The following is a 23,160-nucleotide window of genomic DNA, read 5'->3' on the forward strand; positions in this document are numbered from 1 at the left end:
AAAACCTCATACAATTAAAATTTGTCTCTTAAAACATAAAAATATCTTTTCTTTAATTATATTTATGTATCAAATATATATTATATATATTATTAGATTATATTTTATTATCATATTTTATTATCATATTATCATATTATTATCACTTAATTGGGTTTTTGAAAAAAATTCTTTTTTGTGATAAATGGAAAGATTATATATTAGTTTTATAACAAAACTATTTTTTTTTTCGCAATAATTCAAAAGTTATTTCAAAATAAAAAAAAATTTTTGAACCCAGTACCGAAGACACGCCGACAACTCCTGAACAAACCCGAGCGCGTGTGACGTCATAATGTTAGTTTTCACTCATTGCAGTTGATAGAAAAATAATAAATACAGTGTTTTGATCTATTTAATTTTGTTGTCATTATTAAATATTTAAATTTATATTAAAAATGACGAACCTCAAAAGTTATCGTTCTTGTTTTGTACAATTATGTACGAATACTACAAAGGCAACTCCTGATAAAATGTTTTTAAATGTTCCCCAAGATGACAAACGTCGAAATAAATGGTTTCAAGCAGTGCACCGTGATAATCCCCAAACAAGATCGAATTTTTTTTTGTTGTGAAGATCATTTCGATGTAAGTATTTCTTAATACCATTTTTAGTAATTATTATTTATCTAAGTATACAAATCAAATAATTATTATATATTTAAGTAAAGTTCAGTAAATAAATTTTTTTAACTGGACTCCAAATAATAACCTTTAAAATCATAGTATTAAAAAAATTTTTTATTGATAAATTAAAGTGCTTAAATAATAAATTTATGTATCTTTATCTAATGATTGGGATTCAATTTGATATATTTATAATTTTATAACGTTCGAGGTTATGTATTTGACTATAGTATGAAATTTTTTAAATTTTATGTTATGGTGGTTTTTCTGTTGTTATAATAACATATAAATAATTCTTATTTTAATTTCTGTTTTTTTTTTTTTTTTTTTAGTTGAAAGATGACATGGAAAATTACATTTATTATACAACGATGGGAGGTAAAGCAAAGATTAAAATTGATGTGGTACCACACAAGTTTGACTGTCAACCTAATCGTAAAAGACAAGGCACTACAACGGTTCTTAGATCAGCTGCAGAAAAACGACGGAGACAACAAATCATGCATGAAAATTTAAATGAATCTTCAGAAAATATGGAAATTGGTAATCCTCCAGAACCAAACATTGATGCCGTATCAGCCAGTACTGTTGAAAACATTGGAATAGACTTTGATCCTTCAAATGTAACACCTGGCCAAAAGGTCACTGTTGAAACACAAACTAATATTAACCACTGTACTGTTGCTGTACAAGTAAATAGTCGTCCTAAGTATCGTAGCGTATCAGTTCAATGTAAAATTTTATCAATCGGAATCGATGAATCCTGCTCACTAATTAAAACTGGTAGCATAAGTACTGCAACATCTCCAATAAAACCATTGCGTCAAAAATTACATCCAAATTTATTGGAAGACACTCAGAAAAGTTTGTCATTTAGTAGTTTTACAAATTCAAATAGTTTACAAGATATTTATGAACCTTCTGAAAATACCGGTTCAAGTACTATGGATTCTAGCAGCCTTCAATCTCCTGTAAAAAAATTTGAAATTTTGAAAGTCACAAATTACTTAATTAACGATCATGTAAAAGCATATACTGGTGTTCCTCAAGAATGGAATGTGGTGCTAGAACGTATTAGTGTAATATTAATAATAATAATAATATAACGTATATCTAATATTGATATTACTAATATAAAATTATCGTTGATAAAAATACGACGCCAAGATACTTTGGAAAGATTAAGTGAACAGTTTGGAATGAGTGTCAGCAATGCTAGTATTATTTTTAATAAAACAGTCCCTGTATTGGCACATTTATTAAAAAAACTCGTTTATATGCCAAAGTCTAGTAATATAAAAAAAATACTACCGATATCATTTAGAACTTCATATAATCATGTGATTGCTATTATTGATGCATTTGAGATACAAATTGAAAAACCAAGTGATCCAGAGTACCAATCTTTAACTTGGTCAGTAGGGTGATTCAAAAAAAAAGAATATTTTTTTTTTCGTTTGGTACTCTGAAAAATAGGTTCCTAGACACCTCTAAGAAAGCCTCTCCAAGCATGAGTTCTTAATTGTAACGGGAAGGTCCTCCTTCTTACAGTTTTCTATTTTTTCTTATTATCAGATAGAAAAATTTATATCTCGCTTCCAACTACTTGAAAAAATATCTTGTTCCTTAGATTTTGTAGGAAATTGAATGCTCTACAAAAAGGTCTCTTACGATTTTTTTCGTAAACCCAACCGTTTAAAAGATATTAACGGTTAAAGTTTGATTATTTTTGGGAAAATTTTTTATTTCTTATGAATTTTATAACTCAATGAAAAAAATCATTATGAATGATGAAACTCATAGTTTTGTAGGAAATTTACTGCTCTATAAAAATGGTCTCTTATGATTTTTCGATCAAGTTGAGCGTTTACGAGATATTCATCGTCAAACATCAATGCATATCAATTTTTCTAGTTTTTGATCAATAATTCGAAAAATTTCAATTTATTCTGTGAGTTTCAAGGAAATTTAGACAAATTTGAGTTTCTATGAATAGAAATATGTTATGAACTATTTTTTTAATTAGTTTTTTTAGTCTTGGACATGTTTGATTACATTAAAAAAAAAAATTAGTGCATTTTTAAATATATAATTCAATTTAGTGTGTTTCACATGTGTTTCACTTTTTTATCGAAGAATTTATTTATTTAATTATCAACTGCCATATAATTTTCAATATTTTCAACATAACGGTACACTTTTACTGTAAATAATTTCCTCTATTGCAGTTTGGGTAGTTTTTTCGATGTTCTTTGATAATTTGCAATAAGTATTGGAATTGCTCTTCATTTTTTGTCAAGCATTGATTATACTCACTAACTAATGCAACAGCTCGTTCTGCTGAATCATTAACAACTTTCAATTGGTTAAAGTATTCTTTATTTTCAATGTAACTGTCATTAGTAGGCCACGATTCAATATCTTTATCAAGGAAGTCATATGGTAAATCAAAGATTTTAAAGAGATTTAAAGACTTTTTAGAAACAAAGTCACTCAGACTTTTTGCGTTAATGAATTCAAATCGTTTTTATCAATTATAAATTTTTAGCTTTAGAATCTGTACCGTTACGAGTATTAACAGCTCCAACAATATTTTTTTACTTCCAATGAAACGGTATCGTCAAATAATGATAATATGGCAAGTTCATCACTTAAATACCATAAATGCAAAATCATTTTTTCACAAGTTGCTGAAGAAATCAATGAATTGATATTTTTGTACTCGAATAAATTTTTCAAAAACTGCAAGTCATGATTAGCAGCAGTTGTTGCAGAAGTTGATGAAAACCAAGCTTTTAAATACAGTGTAACTATAAATATACAAATTTGCCGAAGACCGTCCAATTCTTTATTAGAAAGTTTAAATTCATTTCTGAATAGAAACATTTTTAAACTGTAAATTGCCTTCGCCATCCACCTAGCATGATGAATTGCACCAGGACGTTTGAAAAAAATTTCTTCTTGAGGCATTTCTCCAAGGAAAATCAACGACAATTCCAACAATTCTTTATAGTCATCTCGGGGTTGTAGTAACTATGAAAAACAATTAAAAATTTGTCAGAAACAAGAAATTTTTTTTTCTTAAAATCGCAGTTAAATCATACCTGTAAGGATTGTGCAATTAAACTAGATATTTCATTTTTTTTATCCAAAATGATATCAGCAACAACAGTATCTTCAATTCCAGATTTATAATTAGTTTTATTTATTTCATCCCATGATTTTTGAAATCTTCCGAACATTGGTACGTTTAGCCCAGATGACACAGGCCAATATACTTCAAATGCACTTCTCAATATGATCTCAAAAATGTGGTGACGACATGGTAACCAGATTAACTCTCTTCCCAAAGTCTTTTCAATTGCCTTACATGTACCGTTATGAATTCCTGTATAAAGAAAATAGATTACTATCGTTAAATTTAATATTTTCAACAAATTGTAGATTATATTTAAAATCCAAATGAGTAAATAATTCTCAATAATTTCAAAAGTGAAATTCAGTAAGCAATAAAAATTAAACTAGAACGTTAATAATTAAATATTTTTTAGATTAAATTATCATTGATAAGTTACCTGTATTAACTGCCGTCGTGTCAAAACACATCGCCTTAACATAATTAGTAATACCCCATTCACTCAATGTCGATAAAATGGCTGATGTTTGATTGTCTGCCGTCCCAGAATTCATTTTTGGAACCCCAAGTAATTGTTCGGTACCAAATGCAGTTAAAATAACTGGTAGCCGTTCCACAGATTTTGATCCAACAAGGTCATTCAGCATTTTTCCGTCCCAATGCACAACCTATTTATCGTGTGTCTTAAAGTTGTCATTAAGTCCTTTAGCAATGTCTTGTCTTTGAAGCATACGAGCTCGTTGAATTGAACTATAACTGGGCATTGTATCTTCAATTTTAATACCTACTGCTAGTAAAACCGGAGCAATAATAAACATCGCATTTCTACTGCTGACATTAGCTCGGTCGAGTCCAAAAATGACTTCAGGAGTTAAGACATCAAGTTTTGCTCGTTTTGTCGGAATTGGAGGTTCATACTCTGAATCAGATCCAAAATTTGTAACTCCACTTAATGTATACGTAGAGAACGACTCTGATTTTTCACTTGGAACAATCGCATGACTGGTAGACGGTTGATCTAAGTCTGGAATAAGATCTGTTTTATAAATTAAACGAAGAAAATGTATAGAATTTATTCATTTTGATGACAAATAATTAAGAAAGGACTCCAAAATTGTCTAGTCAAATGTCATCTAGTCATCTATGAAAAGTTACACTACTACCTGACTTTATAATAATTAAATATCTCAGATACTTACTACTCTCATCTATTCCCATCATAGTTGTGGTTAAGTTTGATACAGGTACATTATTAGAAAGAATCTCTTTATGGGTACCGAATTTTTGATCCAAATACAACTTTCTAATATTATCATCGAGCACTTTTAAGGATTTTTCGCTCACAATGTCGAATAATTGTTCAAGATCAGTCTGAAATTTCATTTCCTTTTGGTTTTGCGCTGAATTCTTTTTATCGAAATTTTTTTGTAATTTTAACCATTGACTGTGATAGCGAAGAAATTTTTGACTGCATTAGGAGCTCCACTAGTTGGAATCTGATTTTTTCTCAACAGTTCAATAACTTGGTCAACTGAATTTTTAGCACTTTGTTTGATTGAATACTTTAAAATTTTAAGTTGGTAGAAAAACACACGCATAACCTCTTTCACTTTTGGTAACTTACGTTCCGAAATTCTTTGTAGAGGTATTCCGATAAAACGTATTTCTTTATTCATTGTAGGTTAATTGATGATAAATAAATTTATGTGATGATTATAAGACTTATTTTAAATGAATTATTTTATTACGTATTCAAGATGATCAGTTTTAGGAACACTGAAAATACGATATTAAATGGGTAGATACTGAAGATAGTTGAGAGTAAAAAACATAGATGGCGTTAGTTTCAGAAGACAAACAGAAGAAGAAATGGAATTCAAAACAAAAATCCCCTCGAACGAAAATTTTATGTATATTTTGTGAAAAACAATTTAAAAATACGCACTGAACAAATTTCATAATAATAAATGACAACGCGATTAAGATTTTAAATTATTAAAGATAAAATTAAAAAAATATTATTAGAATAAAAACTTTCAAATGAATTTTTGAACAGAAAACATCTATAGGAGTTGCTTTTATAATAAAAACTCAAATTTGTCTAAATTTCCTTGAAACTCACAGAATAAATTGAAATTTTTCGAATTATTGATCAAAAACTAGAAAAATTGATATGCATTGATGTTTGACGATGAATATCTCGTAAACGCTCAACTTGATCGAAAAATCATAAGAGACCATTTTTATAGAGCAGTAAATTTCCTACAAAACTATGAGTTTCATCATTCATAATGATTTTTTTCATTGAGTTATAAAATTCATAAGAAATAAAAAATTTTCCCAAAAATAATCAAACTTTAACCGTTAATATCTTTTAAACGGTTGGGTTTACGAAAAAAATCGTAAGAGACCTTTTTGTAGAGCATTCAATTTCCTACAAAATCTAAGGAACAAGATATTTTTTCAAGTAGTTGGAAGCGAGATATAAATTTTTCTATCTGATAATAAGAAAAAATAGAAAACTGTAAGAAGGAGGACCTTCCCGTTACAATTAAGAACTCATGCTTGGAGAGGCTTTCTTAGAGGTGTCTAGGAACCTATTTTTCAGAGTACCAAACGAAAAAAAAAATATTCTTTTTTTTTGAATCACCCTATTGGTCAGAGTATAAAAAATGTAATACTTTGAAATATTTAATATCTTGTACACCAGATGGCTTTATAAACTTTATATCAAAAGGATTTGGAGGTCGAATTTCAGATGAACTATTATTCCAAGAAAGCGGATTATTGGAAGAGCTACCCGAGGCTTGTGCTGTCATGGCCGATCGAGGATTCAAAAACATTGTTCAACTTCTTGACGATAAAAATATTGAATTAATTCGACCACCTTCAGTTAATTCGGGAGTAAAATTATCATAATCTGACGTGTTACAAGGCAAACGAATCGCTGCTTTACGTATTCATATAGAACGCGTTATTGGAAGAATAAGAGAGTTTGATTTTCTAAAACCTCATGCGGTTGTTAATCATAATATGTTACATTTAACAGATAATATTGTTGCAAATGCTGCAGCACTTGTAAATTTACAAGCGCCTATAATTTCTACTTAAGTTTAAGAGTATTTGTATTATAAAATAAATTACTGCGTCTGTTCTATTTAAGCTAATATATTTATTATTTAAGCTAATATATTTATTGCAAAAATACATCAAAATATAATAAATAACATTTATTAACTTTGTACCGATTTTAATAATTTTGGAAATATATTTTTGGACCAAAATACTTGACTATTTTTAATTAGAGCTTGTGTATGTGCATAATCATATTTTAATTTTTTAATGTAAATAGTTTTATTTTCTTCAAAATGTGGATCAGCAACACAAAAGATACCTTCTTTTTTACCAGTCAATAACATTTGTAGTTGCATTTGGGCATTACACTTCAAGCTGACTTTACCTGTTGGTAGAAAAATATCCAATGATTTATGACTGGTGGGACATTTTACTTCAACAATGGCATTGCTTGTCATTCCATCAGGAGATGCTGCAAAAATCGGATAACTAGGTACAAGATACATCCCCGGACGCGTTATTTTTACTCTTAATTCTTTCTCAAGAACTTCGATTACATCTTTTTCTAACTCTTTTCCTCGTGTCATAGCGCTTGTCTCATGAACTTTACTTGCGCCAATGATTTGTTGAACTAGTGAACCATTATTACTTTTACAATGAGCAGCTTCATAAAATTTTGATGCAGTAATGCGTCCATAACGAAGTTCATGCCAAATTGCACATTCACTTTGCTGCTCGGTTAGCTATTCAGCTTCTTCACACACATCTTCTGCCATTTCAGTTTTAGCGATTTCCAAAAATTTCTCTACTCGCAAATCAATATTTTAATTAAAATCCAAAATTAATCGATGTAACGATAAATTGTAAGATTTTTTGAATTCTAAATCAAAATTTAATTGCCCAATTTGAGAATTTATTTGTTGATTTTTGGCAAATTCAAAAACTTCTTGTAAAAATGTACTATTATCCGGAAAATTTTCAACAGGAGTAGTAGAGGCTTTTTTTGTCAGTTTTTCTCCTTCAATATATTTTATAACTGTACCAATGCCTGATAATCGAGATTTTTTCCAATAGCAAGCGACTTCTGTTGGTGTCGGATCTTCACTTCTACGATGGGTCCACATAAGTAATGCTAATGCATGTTTGCAACCACCTGTAAACACAATATAAAAGATTATTATTGCTTACAACATCAAAAAACTTAAATTTAATAAGAGTATAAATTACCTGCTGAAGCTGCACAGTCATGGCATTGAACATCCTGAATTTTTTTTGACTTTTAATTAATAGTTAAAGTAACTGAATAAGCCTTACTCCGAATTCGGTGTTCTGGACATACCCGTCCTTTCACAATACAAATATTATTTTTACGACTTAGTTGAACATAACCTATAGCCTTGTCGCTGTAACTCTCACGCGATGCTCTGCAATTTATGAAATAAATAATTATATTTAATGTAATGGAGAATAAATAATTAAATATTTTCATTTATTATATTATTTTTTAACAAACTTACCTTGATGGTAACTATGGTGACCAATCATGGCGCGTTTATAGTCACGTGATTTTTATTTAAATTTCATCAATTTTTATTGTTTATAATTAATTGAAAAAAATTTTTTTTGAAGTTTTTTGCATTAAATATCAATATTATTAATAATAAAGTTTTAAAATACATAAAAAAAATCAATAATTTTTTTTTTTTTCGAAAACCCAATTGTCACTACTTTTACATTTATTACTACTGTTACTATAATTTATGATAATCATTATATTTTATCAGATTATATTACAAAATTCTTTCTTTCCTATAAAAATATACAATTACAATGATTATATCTCAATTATTAAATAATAATCATAAATAATAACCAACAAGCCATAATTTGAGCTAACGTCACCTTATAAAAAAAAATTTTTTTTTTCGAACTATAAAATCCTTCTATAATTTAAACAAATTATTTTAAATACCAATATTTGATAATTATGAATAAAGTAAGAAAGAGAACAAGGAGAGTCATCTAACAGCAATTATAACAAAGCTGCTAAGTCAGTAGCTAAGTCGGTAACACCCGCGGAGCAACTTACCAACGCCCACGCAAGTGTCATCCGGTAAATCACGCTCACTACAGACTCATGCCGTCGTCAATGCAGATCTACGCCTACTCGTCAACCAAGAGTACACGTGGATCCGCACTTATGGCCGCAATTACACGCCCCTTTCCCCTCTGCCTCTCGAGGTCGCACGTACGCCCCCTTCCCCTTATCTTAGTCTACATTAAACCAAATTAAAATACAAATGAACTTAATCCTACTTATCTCGAAAGTTGTATTTCATTCCCTCCCTGAAACAAAGGGGAAGAAAAGGAAAAAGAAACAAAATTTCGTTTCAAAAAATAAAGTTTTTTATTTTGTTCATTTAAAAAAAAAAAAAGGAAAATTTTTTTCTCAATAAAATATTTCATATTTTATATTTTATTTCATTCTATGTATACTATTATATCCTACTATTATATCCATATCTCCAAACACGACTGGAAGAAAGAGTCTCTGACATCACCGCATTCCACCTGACACCTTACACGGCTAAAACAAAAGAGGAGAGAACAGAAGATTGAAAAGATATTACAATAGAAATTTTTTTATAAAAAAAAAAATCTTACAAAATTTCTAAAATTTTCAAAAAAAAAAGGGAGAGAGAGAAGGCAGTTAAACAATGACCTTACCCTTAAGCTCCGGTGACCAAATGAAAAAATACCGCCTCTACCAAAGCGGTTGCCAAACGCTCCAAGTCATCAGCGTTGGGAGCCATCACCTCCTCGAGGGCCCACGGCCCTCCAACGCCCTCAAGGCCCTCCATGCAAAAGAAGGACGCCGCCTCGGTCACCTCCGGAGGAAGCCGGCCGAAGACATCCACCAGGTGGGATGCCGCCCGGAGCGCCCGGACCGGGGTAATCGGCCGCGTCAGCCTCCTCAAGAGCCGAACTCCCTTCTCCACATCCTATAAGAAAAAAAAAATATATATATATATACATATATACATATATACATAAAAAAAAAAGAAAATTTTTTTTGATTCTCTTTGTATTCACCTTCTTTCCGTACACGGAAACTGCATACTGGTACCAAGTACCATACCGCTCTAAAAACGCCCTTGGAAATAACACTGGTACAACGCAAATTTTACCGAGGTTAAATTTTTGTGTACCTGAAATTTTTTTTGACGATTCTTAATTAACTCTCGTTGTCGCACCTTGTGGCCTTCTGTCTAGGCAAATATTCTTTGACAACTCCACTGCTCTATCAGGTACTCGGATCTGATTCAATTGCGTTGCGGCTCGGGATTTGATTAGCGGTACAATAAATCTGGAATTTCAGGATATTAGAATAACTATCAACGGATATTTAAGCCAGCTAAATACCTAGCAATTAATATCTATTATTGATATTAAAATAATCGCTCTGAAGGTTCTACAGAAAACACAGAGGAAAATAAATAGTTACCTGGAATTTCAGAATTTCGTGCTGGTGTACTTGGGCTCCGGCTTCACAATGCTTTTTTTCGGTGCACCAATTTCACTTGCCCCTAGTGTGGAATAATGCCTACCCTCGGAACACTTACTTTCTAGGCCCTGGAACTTATGCTAATTTTATAGTGACTGCGCGGGCATCCTAGACCACAGCGCCCTGTGATCCGTCGATAACTAACCGCGGCTAGGGTGAGGACCTTCAACGGGTAATGAAGGAACCCCGTGACAACATGTTCACTTAAAAATGCCTAAACAATCTTTGAAAAAATATTATTTAGGCGCTTATACGCTTATACACAACCTAACTTTACGAAGTCACAACTCGTCTCAAGAACACATCAAAGAACATCGTCATCAAACTGGTCAAGTTTCTGAAACTTTACACAGGGAAGACTCATTTCAAGAATATCTTCATAAAAAAAATCAGGTTTCTGCTGCTAAAGTAATCTGCTTGCAAAACATGACTAACATTACACGAGTAGAAAGGTCTTATGACTTAGGTGTTTCACAAGAGCGTACGGCACAACGTGTGGCTAATGAATATAACGGACAATGAGAATGACGTCTCCGAGATTTGCGGCAGCATGCAGGCCAACACGTAGCTACTCAAAATAACGAACAACGAGAGCGACGTCTGCGGGTTTTGCGACAGCATGCGACACAACGTGTAGCTACTGAAAATGATGAACAGCGAGAATACCGATTAGAAAAACAGAGACCGTTTTCGGAAGAATTTCATAGAAAAATAAGATAGATAAACGCATCTTTTGCCCTATCATCATTCAATGTAGAAGATGACAGAACTATGAACAGCGATGGCATTTATAGTTTCATTGTTTGCGGAAAAATATATCATAAAATAGATATGGCAGCACACCCGACCCAAAATGATGTTGGTGTCTTTGAGCGACCACAGTACGGGCAACTTTACTTTTTAGACATTGATGAAGCCACCAATGAACGAGTTAACCATCCATTTAATTCTGGAATTACTACCTCAATGATAAAGTTATAGGAGTTTATCATTCGAGCGCAAAATCGTTATTCACAGGGATATATAATGATGTGAGAAGTAGAAGATAAAATGAATCTGTTAACTTCTGCCCAAGGGTTACCTCCGCCATACGTAAAGCTCTTATTTATACTTCCAGATCGAGCTGATCGCAGAAAGTTCAATATACTGGTGTGTAATGAGGTTTGTACAGTTTATACACTAAATGCTGATTATAGCTTTCCAGAAAATAAAATGATTGTTCACCAGCACAACATAAACATTGTCTCCTTGAAAAATGTTGATAAGCAAGTTGAGCCATTTACTTACCCATTATTTTTCCCAGACGGCACAGATTGTTTCAGCCCAGATTTACAGTTACAAACGCCGTATGCCAGCCGCAGTCGTTAAACTCTGCTATTGTTCGGAGGCTTGGATCACCTGATTTCTTTATCACCATGACATCGAATCCTAACTGGCTGGGAATCAAACAGGCATTGCACATAAATTTAAAAAATAGAACAATTTTGCAACAGCTTCCACAGGATCCTTTTGATATCGTAGCCAGAGTTGCTAAGTTAAAATTTGACCCAATAATAGAAGATTTAGATAAAAAACGCGTCTTTTCAAAGTCATCGGCTTTTGTAAAAACTATAGAATTTCAGAAACGAGGATTACCACGTATCTTTCTGCTTGTAATTATGATAACTGATGACAAGATTCATTAACCAGTAGAGCTCGGTGACTTGATTTTATCCAAAATACCCGGAAATGATGACTGAGAGTTAGAGAATTAGGGCTTCAATGAATGATTCACAACCTATGTGGCGATTTAAATCTCAATGCAACGTGTATGGTTCATCAAAACGGAAGAACAAGATGTCGACTCGACTTTCTAAATTCGTACCAGGCAGATACGTATTTAGTAGATTTTGGTAAACCGAATTACCGACGACGCTACAATTCGCAGTTTGACCTTCATAGTCGCCAATCTTCACACGAACATGCAGCTTATCGCAAAGTCATAAACGGTCGTCGTATGACACGATATAATCGTCATGCAGCACTTACAACGCCTATTTATTGAAATGATTCAATTGTCATCTAAACGTTGAGTACGTAGGGAGTATTTTGGCTGTGGAGTATCTTTATGAATACATTTATAACGATAACAACTGTGCATCGATCAAAGTTGTCGAAGAACAACGGACACTAATTTATAATGAAGCAAATACATACATCGAAGGACGTTATGTCAGGCCACCAGAAGCATGCTGGCAATTACTTGCTTCTGAAATTCGAAAACAAGGTCAAAGTGTCCAACAACTGGATATTCACTTACCAGGACAATATCGGATTGCAAGCCTGGACCAAACCCATGGAGATTTAGCCGGCATTGGTAAAAGAGGGTCTACTCTGGAGGCTTGTTTTAAGCACAATGCAGAAATTGAAAGACATAATCAGTCATGCGGTGCGTTACACGTCAATATCATTTTTATTGATAAATGCCTGAAATTTTAAACTGATTGGAAAATTTTGCAAATGAGAGCCAAACGTTCGCCATTTGTAAGTAATTGGTAGGATTCATTATGTGATAGAAGGATTACGAGAATCTACATTATTTAAAATGCCTGTGGCGATGAAGAGCGTTTTTGTTTAAATTGTAATTAACAGATCTCCTGAGGATCCAAAGCGTTAGTGGGAAACATTTAAAAAAAATTTTATACATGCATCCCGGCAAAATAAACAGCCTATAAAAATGCAATCAATTTAGGTTACAGAATTATTGCTAAAAAATTAAACACTGAAGAAACAGAAGGCCGAAATTTCCAATACCGGGTACAAACTTTTGACTTTGACGACATTTATAATTATGATCTCTAAGATAATTGAGATAATTTCAACACGGATGAATTAGCAGTATTAGGAGAGCAAATGTACCAGTTAATAAAAGGAAAGCAGATAGAAGTGTGTTATGTAAAAATTAATTTATATTCACAGATAATTTACTAATTTGAATAGGTCATTTTAGTTTATAGTCCTAGCGTGTTAAGCTAATAGACTAGAAACTCCGAGTTTTATTTTTATTGAGAATAGGTTTTTTTGAATAAATTGTTTACTGTTTAAATTTGATACATATATTTTTTAAATGAAAAATTGGTTAATTAACAAATTATTACAATCGTTACAAATATTACACGTGGTTAAAATTTAATATTTTCATTTATATAATGCGGTTTCTATATTCTTAAAATTCACAAATTAGTAATTCAAAATGTACCTGATAAACATTGATAATTCCTGTTCATTTAACTTCTCTTAATTAATTTCACTTTACTTTTACTAAATTTTCGAACTGGTTAATTTTGATAAAACAGAATTACGCGTGTCTATTGTGATTAACTTAAAATGTGTACGATATTACTAACTAGGTCAAAACACGAAGAGAGCGAACACCCAGCAGTTCTCCGGGTTCGAGATTTTTACGGGCCCTTGGTTGTCAAACTCTTACCTTTTCTTCGGGTGTGTCGGAAAAATTCTGTGGTGGCGGTTTACCCTGTATATTGAAGTACAAGTATAGATCACAAGTTACGTACTATACTCGTACGCTTTTGAACTCATACACTGTACAACGATACATTGCACAACTATACACCGTATAATTATACACTGTACATTTATACACCGTACAGCTACACACTGTACACCTATACAGTTACTTGTAAACTTATGATAATGTATAGGTGTATCTATACACACACATAAATGCACACAGAGTTCTTAATGTTACTTGTTCTTTAGGATATGAAAATTTTAGATATTAACATTCCTTAAATTAATTAATACTTATACAATTTCTTTGAACTACTTTATCAATAATCATATAATTTACTTGACGATCGATTAAAATTTCAATAAACATTTATTCAATTCCTTTTAATAGTTGATTTGGAACTTTTAATTCCTTTATGTATGTGTTTTAACATTTGAACTCTATTTAATACCACAGTTTATTTACTAACTATTCAATTTGAGTCATTATTTATTATTTTTAATTTGAATTATTTATCATTCTTGTTATGTCCACCCGTAAAAATTTTTTTCTTTTAAATTTAAATCACCCGCGCAGATGGAAGACTTCTCCATGCGCAAAAGCCACAATAAAATATAAGCTACGTGACTGCTGATTGACTAGTGGGAACTTCTGCAAACTCAGCACCGCGAGCATTTAATAACGAGAAACTGAGACCGCTCCCGGTCTTTGTTAATTAATTCGACTTCCGCGTTTAGTTGACGGGCCCGTAAAAGTTCCTTATCTTAATTTGCGCCGCACTTAAGACGAGTTCAGACTCAGGTCAACCGGCAGGCCACGTATTAGTTATTAAATACAACCATAGAGAACCGGAATCTCAAAGTTCTAATTTGCTCTGCACTTAGGCGAGAATCCGGCCAATAAGTTTGATTGAAATATCTCTAAAAGCTAAATTTGCATACTTTACCCTCCGGGGGACTGGAGGACGTTAGCTCAAATTACAAACATTCATTCATATAAATTACTATTGAAATTACAATTATGAAAATGTAAGTTTTAGTGATAACAAATAAATTTAAAACGAAGAGAAAAAGCAACTACTTTCATTTATAAAATAAGAAGCCCTGAAGATAAGCGGCCCAATCCATCCTACTTCATCCACTGCAAGGAACGACCGAAGGGCCCAATCAAAAGGAAAGGCGCTGAGAGCAGCCCCTGGAATCACGGATCCAGCGATTAGTAATAATACAACAAGTAGTAAGTACATCTATCTACATAAATATCCGTCAGTCTCAAACGAAGGCGTAGTAGGTTCGTACCTCGAAAACGTCCCACATAAATAATTAAAACAACGGAATTAAAACCTCCGTTGCGTATTCTTTAATTCGTTAGTCCAAACCTCCACCGTTTACGCTACCGCTCTAAAAACGCCCTTGAACATAACATTCTCAACACGTTGTTAAACTAAATTTATTTTGATGAGTTGTTTAAAAAGTTTTACTTATTATTGTAAAATTATTACTTTTGAGACTCAAAGTAATTTATCTTTTTTGACTAATATTTAAACAGTAAGAAGAAAAAATATTTTGTTCAATGAGTATGTAATGATAAAAATTTCCAAGTCCGGGTTCAAGTGCCGCAATGTATTCTAAAAATATCTTCGAAAATTTTTGGGTATTTTTTCTAACCCTAGCGGTTTCACCGCCATGGTTATAATATGGCCAATTCACGGACAATCATCAGTCAAACATTAGTCTGTGTGAAGCAATTTGACGGTGTTTATCAGGTGTCATTGTCCATAATTTTGACTGTTGATTGATCGATTGAAGATCCGAGAAATACCTTATTCTGCGGGTGAACTTACGGTGGTTTTACAGACATTTGACCATTAATTCACCCGCATAGAACTAGCGAAAAACTAGCGTAAAACTAGCTCACTACGGTAAATTCACCGTTTCATTATAGTTATCCTTATAATAATAATCCTTCCATTATAAATCAATTATAAACAATGGGTCTCTACTCCACGAGTAACTTTTCAAACGACAATCAAGAACACAAATAATTTTGTTGATGATTTCGGTGAAAAAGTGGAGGCTCTTTTACCGAACAATTTTATCGCCAAAGAGCAAGCAGCAAACTCAACACAAGTGGAAGAATGTTTGAAAGAAGACGAATTCATAGTTATAGTTGACTGCCGAAAACTATTCGTTTGTGGTTCAAGATGATACTCCAGGATTTTACTGGAATAACGACCAAGCGACGGTTTATACTGTGGTTATTTATTATATAGAAAACAATGAACTTACGGATCAGAGTATAGCAATCATTTTTGATTGCTCCAATCATGATGCAATTGCTGTTCATTTGTACTTTGGAGTCATTATCGATTTTATAAAATCTTTGTCATATGGAGTTCGTGAAATTCTTTTCTTCTCGGATGGCGCGCGACAACAGAATAAAAATTTCAAACATTTTGTTAATTTATCGCATTACAATGAAGAATTCGGAATAAACATAGAGTGTAATTTTTTGCTATGGCACATGGCAAAGGTCCATGTGATAGGTGGTACTTTGAACCGAATAGCCGCACGTGCTAGTCTACAATTGCCACCTCATCTACAAATCCTAACATCATCAAAATTATTCGAGTGGGCTTTGAAAGATTAACCGGATATTAATATTAGATTTTTGAAGCTGAAGAATACAATTCCATGAAAGAAAAATTAGAGAATCGCTTCAAAAACTCTGAACTGATACCAGCAACACAAGAAATTCATCAACTTACTTGTAAGATAATTGTCTTAACATTAAATATTTATTTGCCGGGACTAGGTGTTAAAAGATGGAGGAGCCACATTCGTGGTTATAATAGTATTTATTCTAAAATTAATCACAGGCGTAGTTTTGGTTGTACAGAGTTTGAGTAGTTCACAAATATTGAGCACTTTGAACACTTATTATGATCTTGAATTATTACATTAATTCATGAGTACGCGTTGTTGAGTTTAATTGAGTTGTATTAATTAATGCATATTAATTAGACTGAGCATGAGTTGTAGAAATTTGATCTTCAATCGAACTGTTAATTAGTTTACAATATAATTAACACTAGCAATTATGAGCGATAAATATGAGTAATGTTTAGTTGGGTGAGCTGTATAATTTGGAGTCATTGGATCACTATTCAATTAACAATATAATTAACTTTCACAGTGTGAGCGAATGAGCCTTAACAATAATGAGCTTAATTGATTACGTGGGTCTCGGGATGCGAGATGGAGCCCAGGTTGTTGAACACAGACTGGCCGACAGGCCCAAGAGCAGGTAGCAGTCACCCCCAATCCCCACCAAGCAACATCTGCAATGCGGCATTTGATTTTGCCGCAGGATGACGAATTTCTATTAACAATTGTAACACGTGATTGTTGCTAGGTGGAAAGTGTAGGTGGCTGCTATACATATGTATGAGAAAGAGCGATACATGGGTAGCCATGTAACAATGAGTAAGAGAGAGAGGGAACATGAGAGTATAGGTTGTGATAAAGTGATCTCAGATGATTTACAATAAATACATAATTGTACCTGAGTTGCCAATGATTGCTGGTGAATAAAGATGAGTAGCGATGCTGTAGTTGGCTTCAGTAAAGTTGAGTGGATGAGCTTGATGATTTTGTAAATACACAAAGAAATGCACTGGTCACGGTAAATGCGTGTGTACGCTGTACAATTAGCACGTGTTATGAGGAGTATGGCTGCTTGCCGGTGAGCCAGTTGAGTTGAGGTAGGACACCCGAGGGCGCTTGTGCAGCGGCGCCTCGGTGCTACCAGTTTGTTGCGGGAAGGTTTAAATGATTCCGCAACATTACTCCATTATTGAATTTTGTTGTAATAGTTAAGTCTTGTTTTTCCGTCGGAACAATCCACACAACACAGTGCAGTTCAGAAACCAAGAAAACCATCGTTAAATCGAGGAAAAAAATTTTAATATTTAAATTTTTAACATTGTGACAACGATTCTTTAATTCCCGTAAATATACTTTACGACTGTTTTCGTACAATTTTTTTTCAACTTCTGAAATTTGAAAAACAATCCAAAAAAATTTTAACGCAAAGTTATGTAAAATCAACTAATTTTATAATATTTCCTTTTTCAATCAAAAAAAAAAAATAAAAAGAAAAGTTGGCACAAAATTGTCATAGGAGGGTTAAATACTATTTTTGTTGAAATTTTATTTAGGACACAAAAATTAAAAATCAAAGGTTCTGAACTTCAAAAAAATGACGGTTTTATTGGAAAAACGAAAATATTTCATATCTCCTGACTTTTCACAATTTTTTTTTTTCTGAAAACTACAATTTAAAATGAAATTAAAAAAAAAGTGTTAAAAGGTCAGTTTGTGTCAAAGTTATAGCAATTTGAAGAACAAAGAGCGTTTTTTTCTATGATATACTTTCGAACACAAATTGATTAAACCGGAAATTTTGGTGCAATTCGAAAAAAACACTTTTTGTCGATTTTTTTTGTCAACGATAACTCACAAACGAACCAACCGATTTTGACCGGCTTGATGACGATCGACGTGGTGTTTCGATGTTAAGAGTTGATTAGTTTTTGGAATTGATCGGACAAGCCGTTTGAAAGTTATTAGAAAGAAACCACATTTGAAAAAATTCTTTTTCGTAGTTTTTTTGAGATTTCTGAAAATCTATTGGTCTGAATCGGTCCAAATAGTATTCATAATCTGAGTTCAGTCAAGCCCTTTCGATTAACGTGAACCGCAATGGAATTGGTCAAGCCGTTCAAAAAGTTATGAGAGGTTTACATACATCCACACACACACACACACACACACACACACACACACTGATTGTTGCCTCGTGTGATGCCTCAATGCCACGGCTGAAAAAGCAAGGCTTCCATAGGCCGGCATACTGGTGGTCACAAGAGATAGCAGAGCTTCGAAAAACATGCTACAAGCTACGTCGACGAGCAACGAGAGCTGTGAAGCATTCTCTCGACCAAAATGAATATTCGATGGAGTACAAGCAGGCCAAAAAGGCTTTGAATACAGCTATTAAAGCCAGTAAAGCGATATTGTTGAAAGAGATCTGCAACGACCTCAACAATGACCTCTGGGGCAAGGTCTACCAAATTGTTACTAAACGAGTTAGAAAGGCTTCGCCAGAAGCACCAAAATATCCAGCCTTGATGAACAGCATCGTAACGGAGCTGTTTCCCAGACACCCGCTCCAGGAGAAAAAACAATATGCGAAAAATGGCAAAACAACACCCTTTACCACCAAGGAACTACAGCACGCGGCAAAGACTATCAAGACAGGAAAAGCACCTGGTCCTGACGGCATACCGGCATCTGTCATCAAGATTGTAGCCCTGGAGTACCCAGACATACTCTTAAGCGCCTACAATGCCTGTCTGACAACCGGCACGTTCCCTAAGATCTGGAAGCGGCAGAGATTGGTCCTTTTGGACAAGGGGAGGGGAGCCCCTATAACACCTTCGTTGGTTAGACCATTCTGCATGCTTGGAAAGCTGCTCGAGAAGCTCATTCAAGGGGGGCTACGCAATGACATCGATCATGCTGGAAGTTTTGCCTTTAACCAACATGGCTTCCGGAAAGGACGATCAATAATCGGTGCAATTCAGAAGGTCACGGAGATAGCAAGAGAAGCATGGTCTGGTAGTCTCAAAGCTCGCAAGGTCTGTCTTCTCCTAACATTCGACGTGAAAAACGCTTTCAACAGCACGAATTGGGGGGATATTTCAGACGCCGTGGAACACAAATTTGACGTGGAGCCAAAAAATCTGGAAATGATCGACGATTACCTTGATGAGAGAAAGCTGATAGTAGAAACAACAGAGGGCTATCAAGAGCATGACGTAACGGCTGGCGTGCCCCAAGGCTCAATTATGGGGGCCGACCTATGGAACGCTGACTACGACGAGCTCCTGTGAATTCTGCTGCTGAAGCAAGTGGAACTCACGGGCTTCGCGGATGATGTCGCGGCTACGATTGTAGTAGACAGTACCAAGGAGGCAGAACTGCTAGTTCGAGACACCACTGATGCTATCGAAGCCTGGCTTGAGAAACACCACCTAAAACTCGCCAAACAAAAAACAGAGATGGTTGTCCTGACTCGTAAAAAATGATTTCCAAAACCGTTTACAGTAGACATGGGAGGTACAACATTAACCTCAACACGGGCTCTGCGCTATGTAGGGGTAATGATAGACGAGAAACTGTCCTACCGCGAACACCTAGATAATGTATGCAAGAAAGCCAGCAAGACCGTATCCAACCTATCAAGGATCTTTTCTATAAAAATAAGCATCGTGATGTCGTTATAAAAGCATACGATATATCTCTTTTATGAATAATTAATTTTTGAAGCAAAAAATAATTCAAAATTCAATTAATGAATGTTGAATGTTTTTTTTTTCTTTTTCAATTTTAATCGTTTACTGATTTTATGTTCTTGTTAGACATTATATGACCACTTCTCAAATTCTTTCATGCTATTGCGTCATATTTTTCATAAACTAATGGATTAATCAGATATTTTTGAATAATTTTTTTTTGTCATATTTTTAGTGTAAGAAAATAATTATTTTTAAAAAAATCAATTTTTTTTTAAGCGTTATCTTATCGTTTATGATTGGTTTTTTTCGTAATTTGATTATTAAAATGACTTATTAAAAGATCGTATTTTCTTTCAAATTATAATTAGCATTTCTCAATAAAATGACAAAAAATATTTTCTTGTCTACAATTTATTAATTTATTTACTTAACAATCTGTTCGAAAAGATTTTTTCTTATTCTAATTTTTTTATAGAACATATGAAAATTACAACAACAGCAACCTGCAACAATAGTACGAAAAACACTTTATTTTTAAATTCCTTAAAAACAAAAGCCTTTTTCTAGGAATAAATGATTCTTCACTTATTCAACTTGATTTTCGTGAATGATACTTTATTTACTTTTTTAATGTTTCCTTATGCTCACTACTGTAGATTATCGTTATTCTCTGCCGATACTAAATATCTATTGCAACGTGGCCAGTTGGCTCACTATAGGTAAATGCCAATTTACCACCTGATACGGATCGTTGGCAGATAACATGTAAGTCCAATTAGAAATTAGGGATACTCACTAATAGTACGAAAATCGTTTGAGAATGGCACTAGAACATCTCCCGACTTTTCAATAATAATTTAATTCCGCGGAAGCCGTGTGCATCCAGTCTTTGTTACACCTTTATGATTCACACATCTGTAATTTATATTTCCGTTGAAATATAATTAAATATTTTTCACCGTGTTACAATGTAATCTTCTGTATTTCATTAATAATGTTAATTTATCATCAGTTGACATGCTCGACCAGCTTTTAGGTAAGTCACTTGGATTTGCAGTATCAAGTGAGGTAACTGATTCATTAGTATTTGACATTAAAGACTGGGTATTAACAATAGTAATTATTGTGTTGGAAGTCGGAGAGAAAAAGACTGAATCATTTGAAAGGGACAAAAGCGATGTTAGAGTAACTGGAGACTGAATACTTGACTTGATCAACTTTGATGTAGATCTATGACTTGATACAGTTTCTGAATTTGATGATCTGGTTGTAGACTATGTAGACTTAAAGCTGGATATCGATGAATTGTTAGAGGTGATCGATCTTGTAGACGTTGAACGACTCTTTATGACTGAACAGTTTGAATTTAGAAGTCGTAGTAGATGAGCAAACTTTACTCTAGAGCAGTATGATAGATCTTTGTTTTTAATACAATCACGTGTGCAACTTGGGTGAAATACCTTATTTCAATTATTACAAGTCACAGGTACTTTTATGGCTTGTTTTAATCTGAAGCAAATATCAGATAGTGATGACATACCAGCTTAGCTTGTAAACAAAATACTTCAGAAGGTTGTGAGGTAATGTGTAAGTATTTGATCACCCACACACACTAGCATACAAACTCCGATATAGACGTCATTGACCCAAACTTATACTGATGAAGACATTACTCATCACACTTAAGCACATTACAGCTATCTATGAATTCAACACATATACACCAAGTAAGCACAAACTAGGTGCGCAATAATTCCAATGCTTAACTTATTTGTAAAATTTTTAATACACGAGTAAAGATTCAAGTTAATAAATTATTACACAACAACACAATTTTATTTTAAACACCATTAAATAGCTCTCAATTTCCTGAAGTAGATGACATCAAAATGTAAATTAACTGATGGCTAGAATTTATATTGATAATCGCAGAAAGCAGAGCAAAATCTTAGCGTGTTGCCAGATCTACAGTCTACTGACTACTTATAGATTGTGTTAAGTGAACCGGCCCAGCTGCGATGAATTCGCCCCTGGGGGACACCTAAAATAGTGAACCGCACCTGATAACCGCTCGTTCCCACAATTATTAGCCAAACAGAAAATTGCGCTTTGAATTTTCTGACGCTTGCGCAAACCGAGTTACTCTGACGTCATTAACACGCTAGATCTAATGAATTTTCTTATTAGATCCAGATCCACAATTTTCCCGCTTTTGTACATTTTACAGGTTGATAGGTCCGTTTCAATAAATTGATCTACTTGAATAATTTCAATACTTTCAATGTTTAAATTAAAACTGAACGTCACTAGTTAAATAACAATTATTACACAATGATTAAAAGTTAACTCTTTATTTTATATAACAAGTTTTACTACTACTAAAATCACAAATATTAAAAATTTAAGTTGAATCTGATTTGTTGATATTTTTCGTTGGTTTGTTTGAATTCATTCTTTATGTAACTTGAATTCAGTATTCAGAACAATTCAATCTTCTTCCTACACGTGGTTTCAAAACTTTAGACGAGTAAAACTTTAGACGATGTTTAACACTAGAACGTCCAGGAAAACGAGAAAGATTCTCGGTCAAAATCGGTGAAACAATATCTCATTATTTGTCTTTTTCTTGGGGGCCTTATCCTCTCTCAAGTTTGTCTTCAATGTTACATGAGTCCTTGCTACTAGGTTCAAAGTGTATTAAAATTTTCTCACTTCCTCCTATGTTCTATTATTCATCTACACTACTGGAAAAAATTAAGGGATCAAAAAAAAATTCCAAATTTTTCGGTAGTTTTCAACAGGCCGTAACTTTGAGAGAAATGGTCGTACAGGAAAAAAAAAAGGAA

General features: G+C 33.2%; 2 protein-coding genes and 1 long non-coding RNA gene across 3 annotated transcripts in view; all 3 read right to left on the minus strand.

The window, feature by feature from the left end:
* The window catches only part of LOC141527150 (ATP-sensitive inward rectifier potassium channel 12-like), a 106,173-nt gene that overhangs the window by 74,123 nt on the left and 8,890 nt on the right, over nt 1–23,160 (minus strand). The window lies entirely within an intron of this gene.
* Nucleotides 3,241–4,527, minus strand: LOC141527319 (uncharacterized). The gene is made up of 3 exons (XM_074242740.1): nt 4,242–4,527; nt 3,771–4,054; nt 3,241–3,699 (listed from the first exon to the last, which is right to left on the minus strand). Exons 1-3 carry the CDS (start codon nt 4,447–4,449, stop codon nt 3,241–3,243), a joined length of 951 nt encoding a protein of 316 aa, XP_074098841.1. The 5' UTR covers nt 4,450–4,527.
* On the minus strand, nt 9,403–10,611 carry LOC141527152 (uncharacterized). The gene is made up of 3 exons (XR_012479151.1): nt 9,971–10,611; nt 9,605–9,879; nt 9,403–9,464 (listed from the first exon to the last, which is right to left on the minus strand). It is a non-coding gene; the product is annotated as an uncharacterized LOC141527152 (long non-coding RNA).

This window comes from Cotesia typhae, unplaced genomic scaffold, assembly GCF_013202065.1.
Source record: "Cotesia typhae breed Kobodo isofemale line unplaced genomic scaffold, CoteBio_Ctyphae contig_4, whole genome shotgun sequence".
NCBI lineage: Eukaryota > Metazoa > Arthropoda > Insecta > Hymenoptera > Braconidae > Cotesia > Cotesia typhae.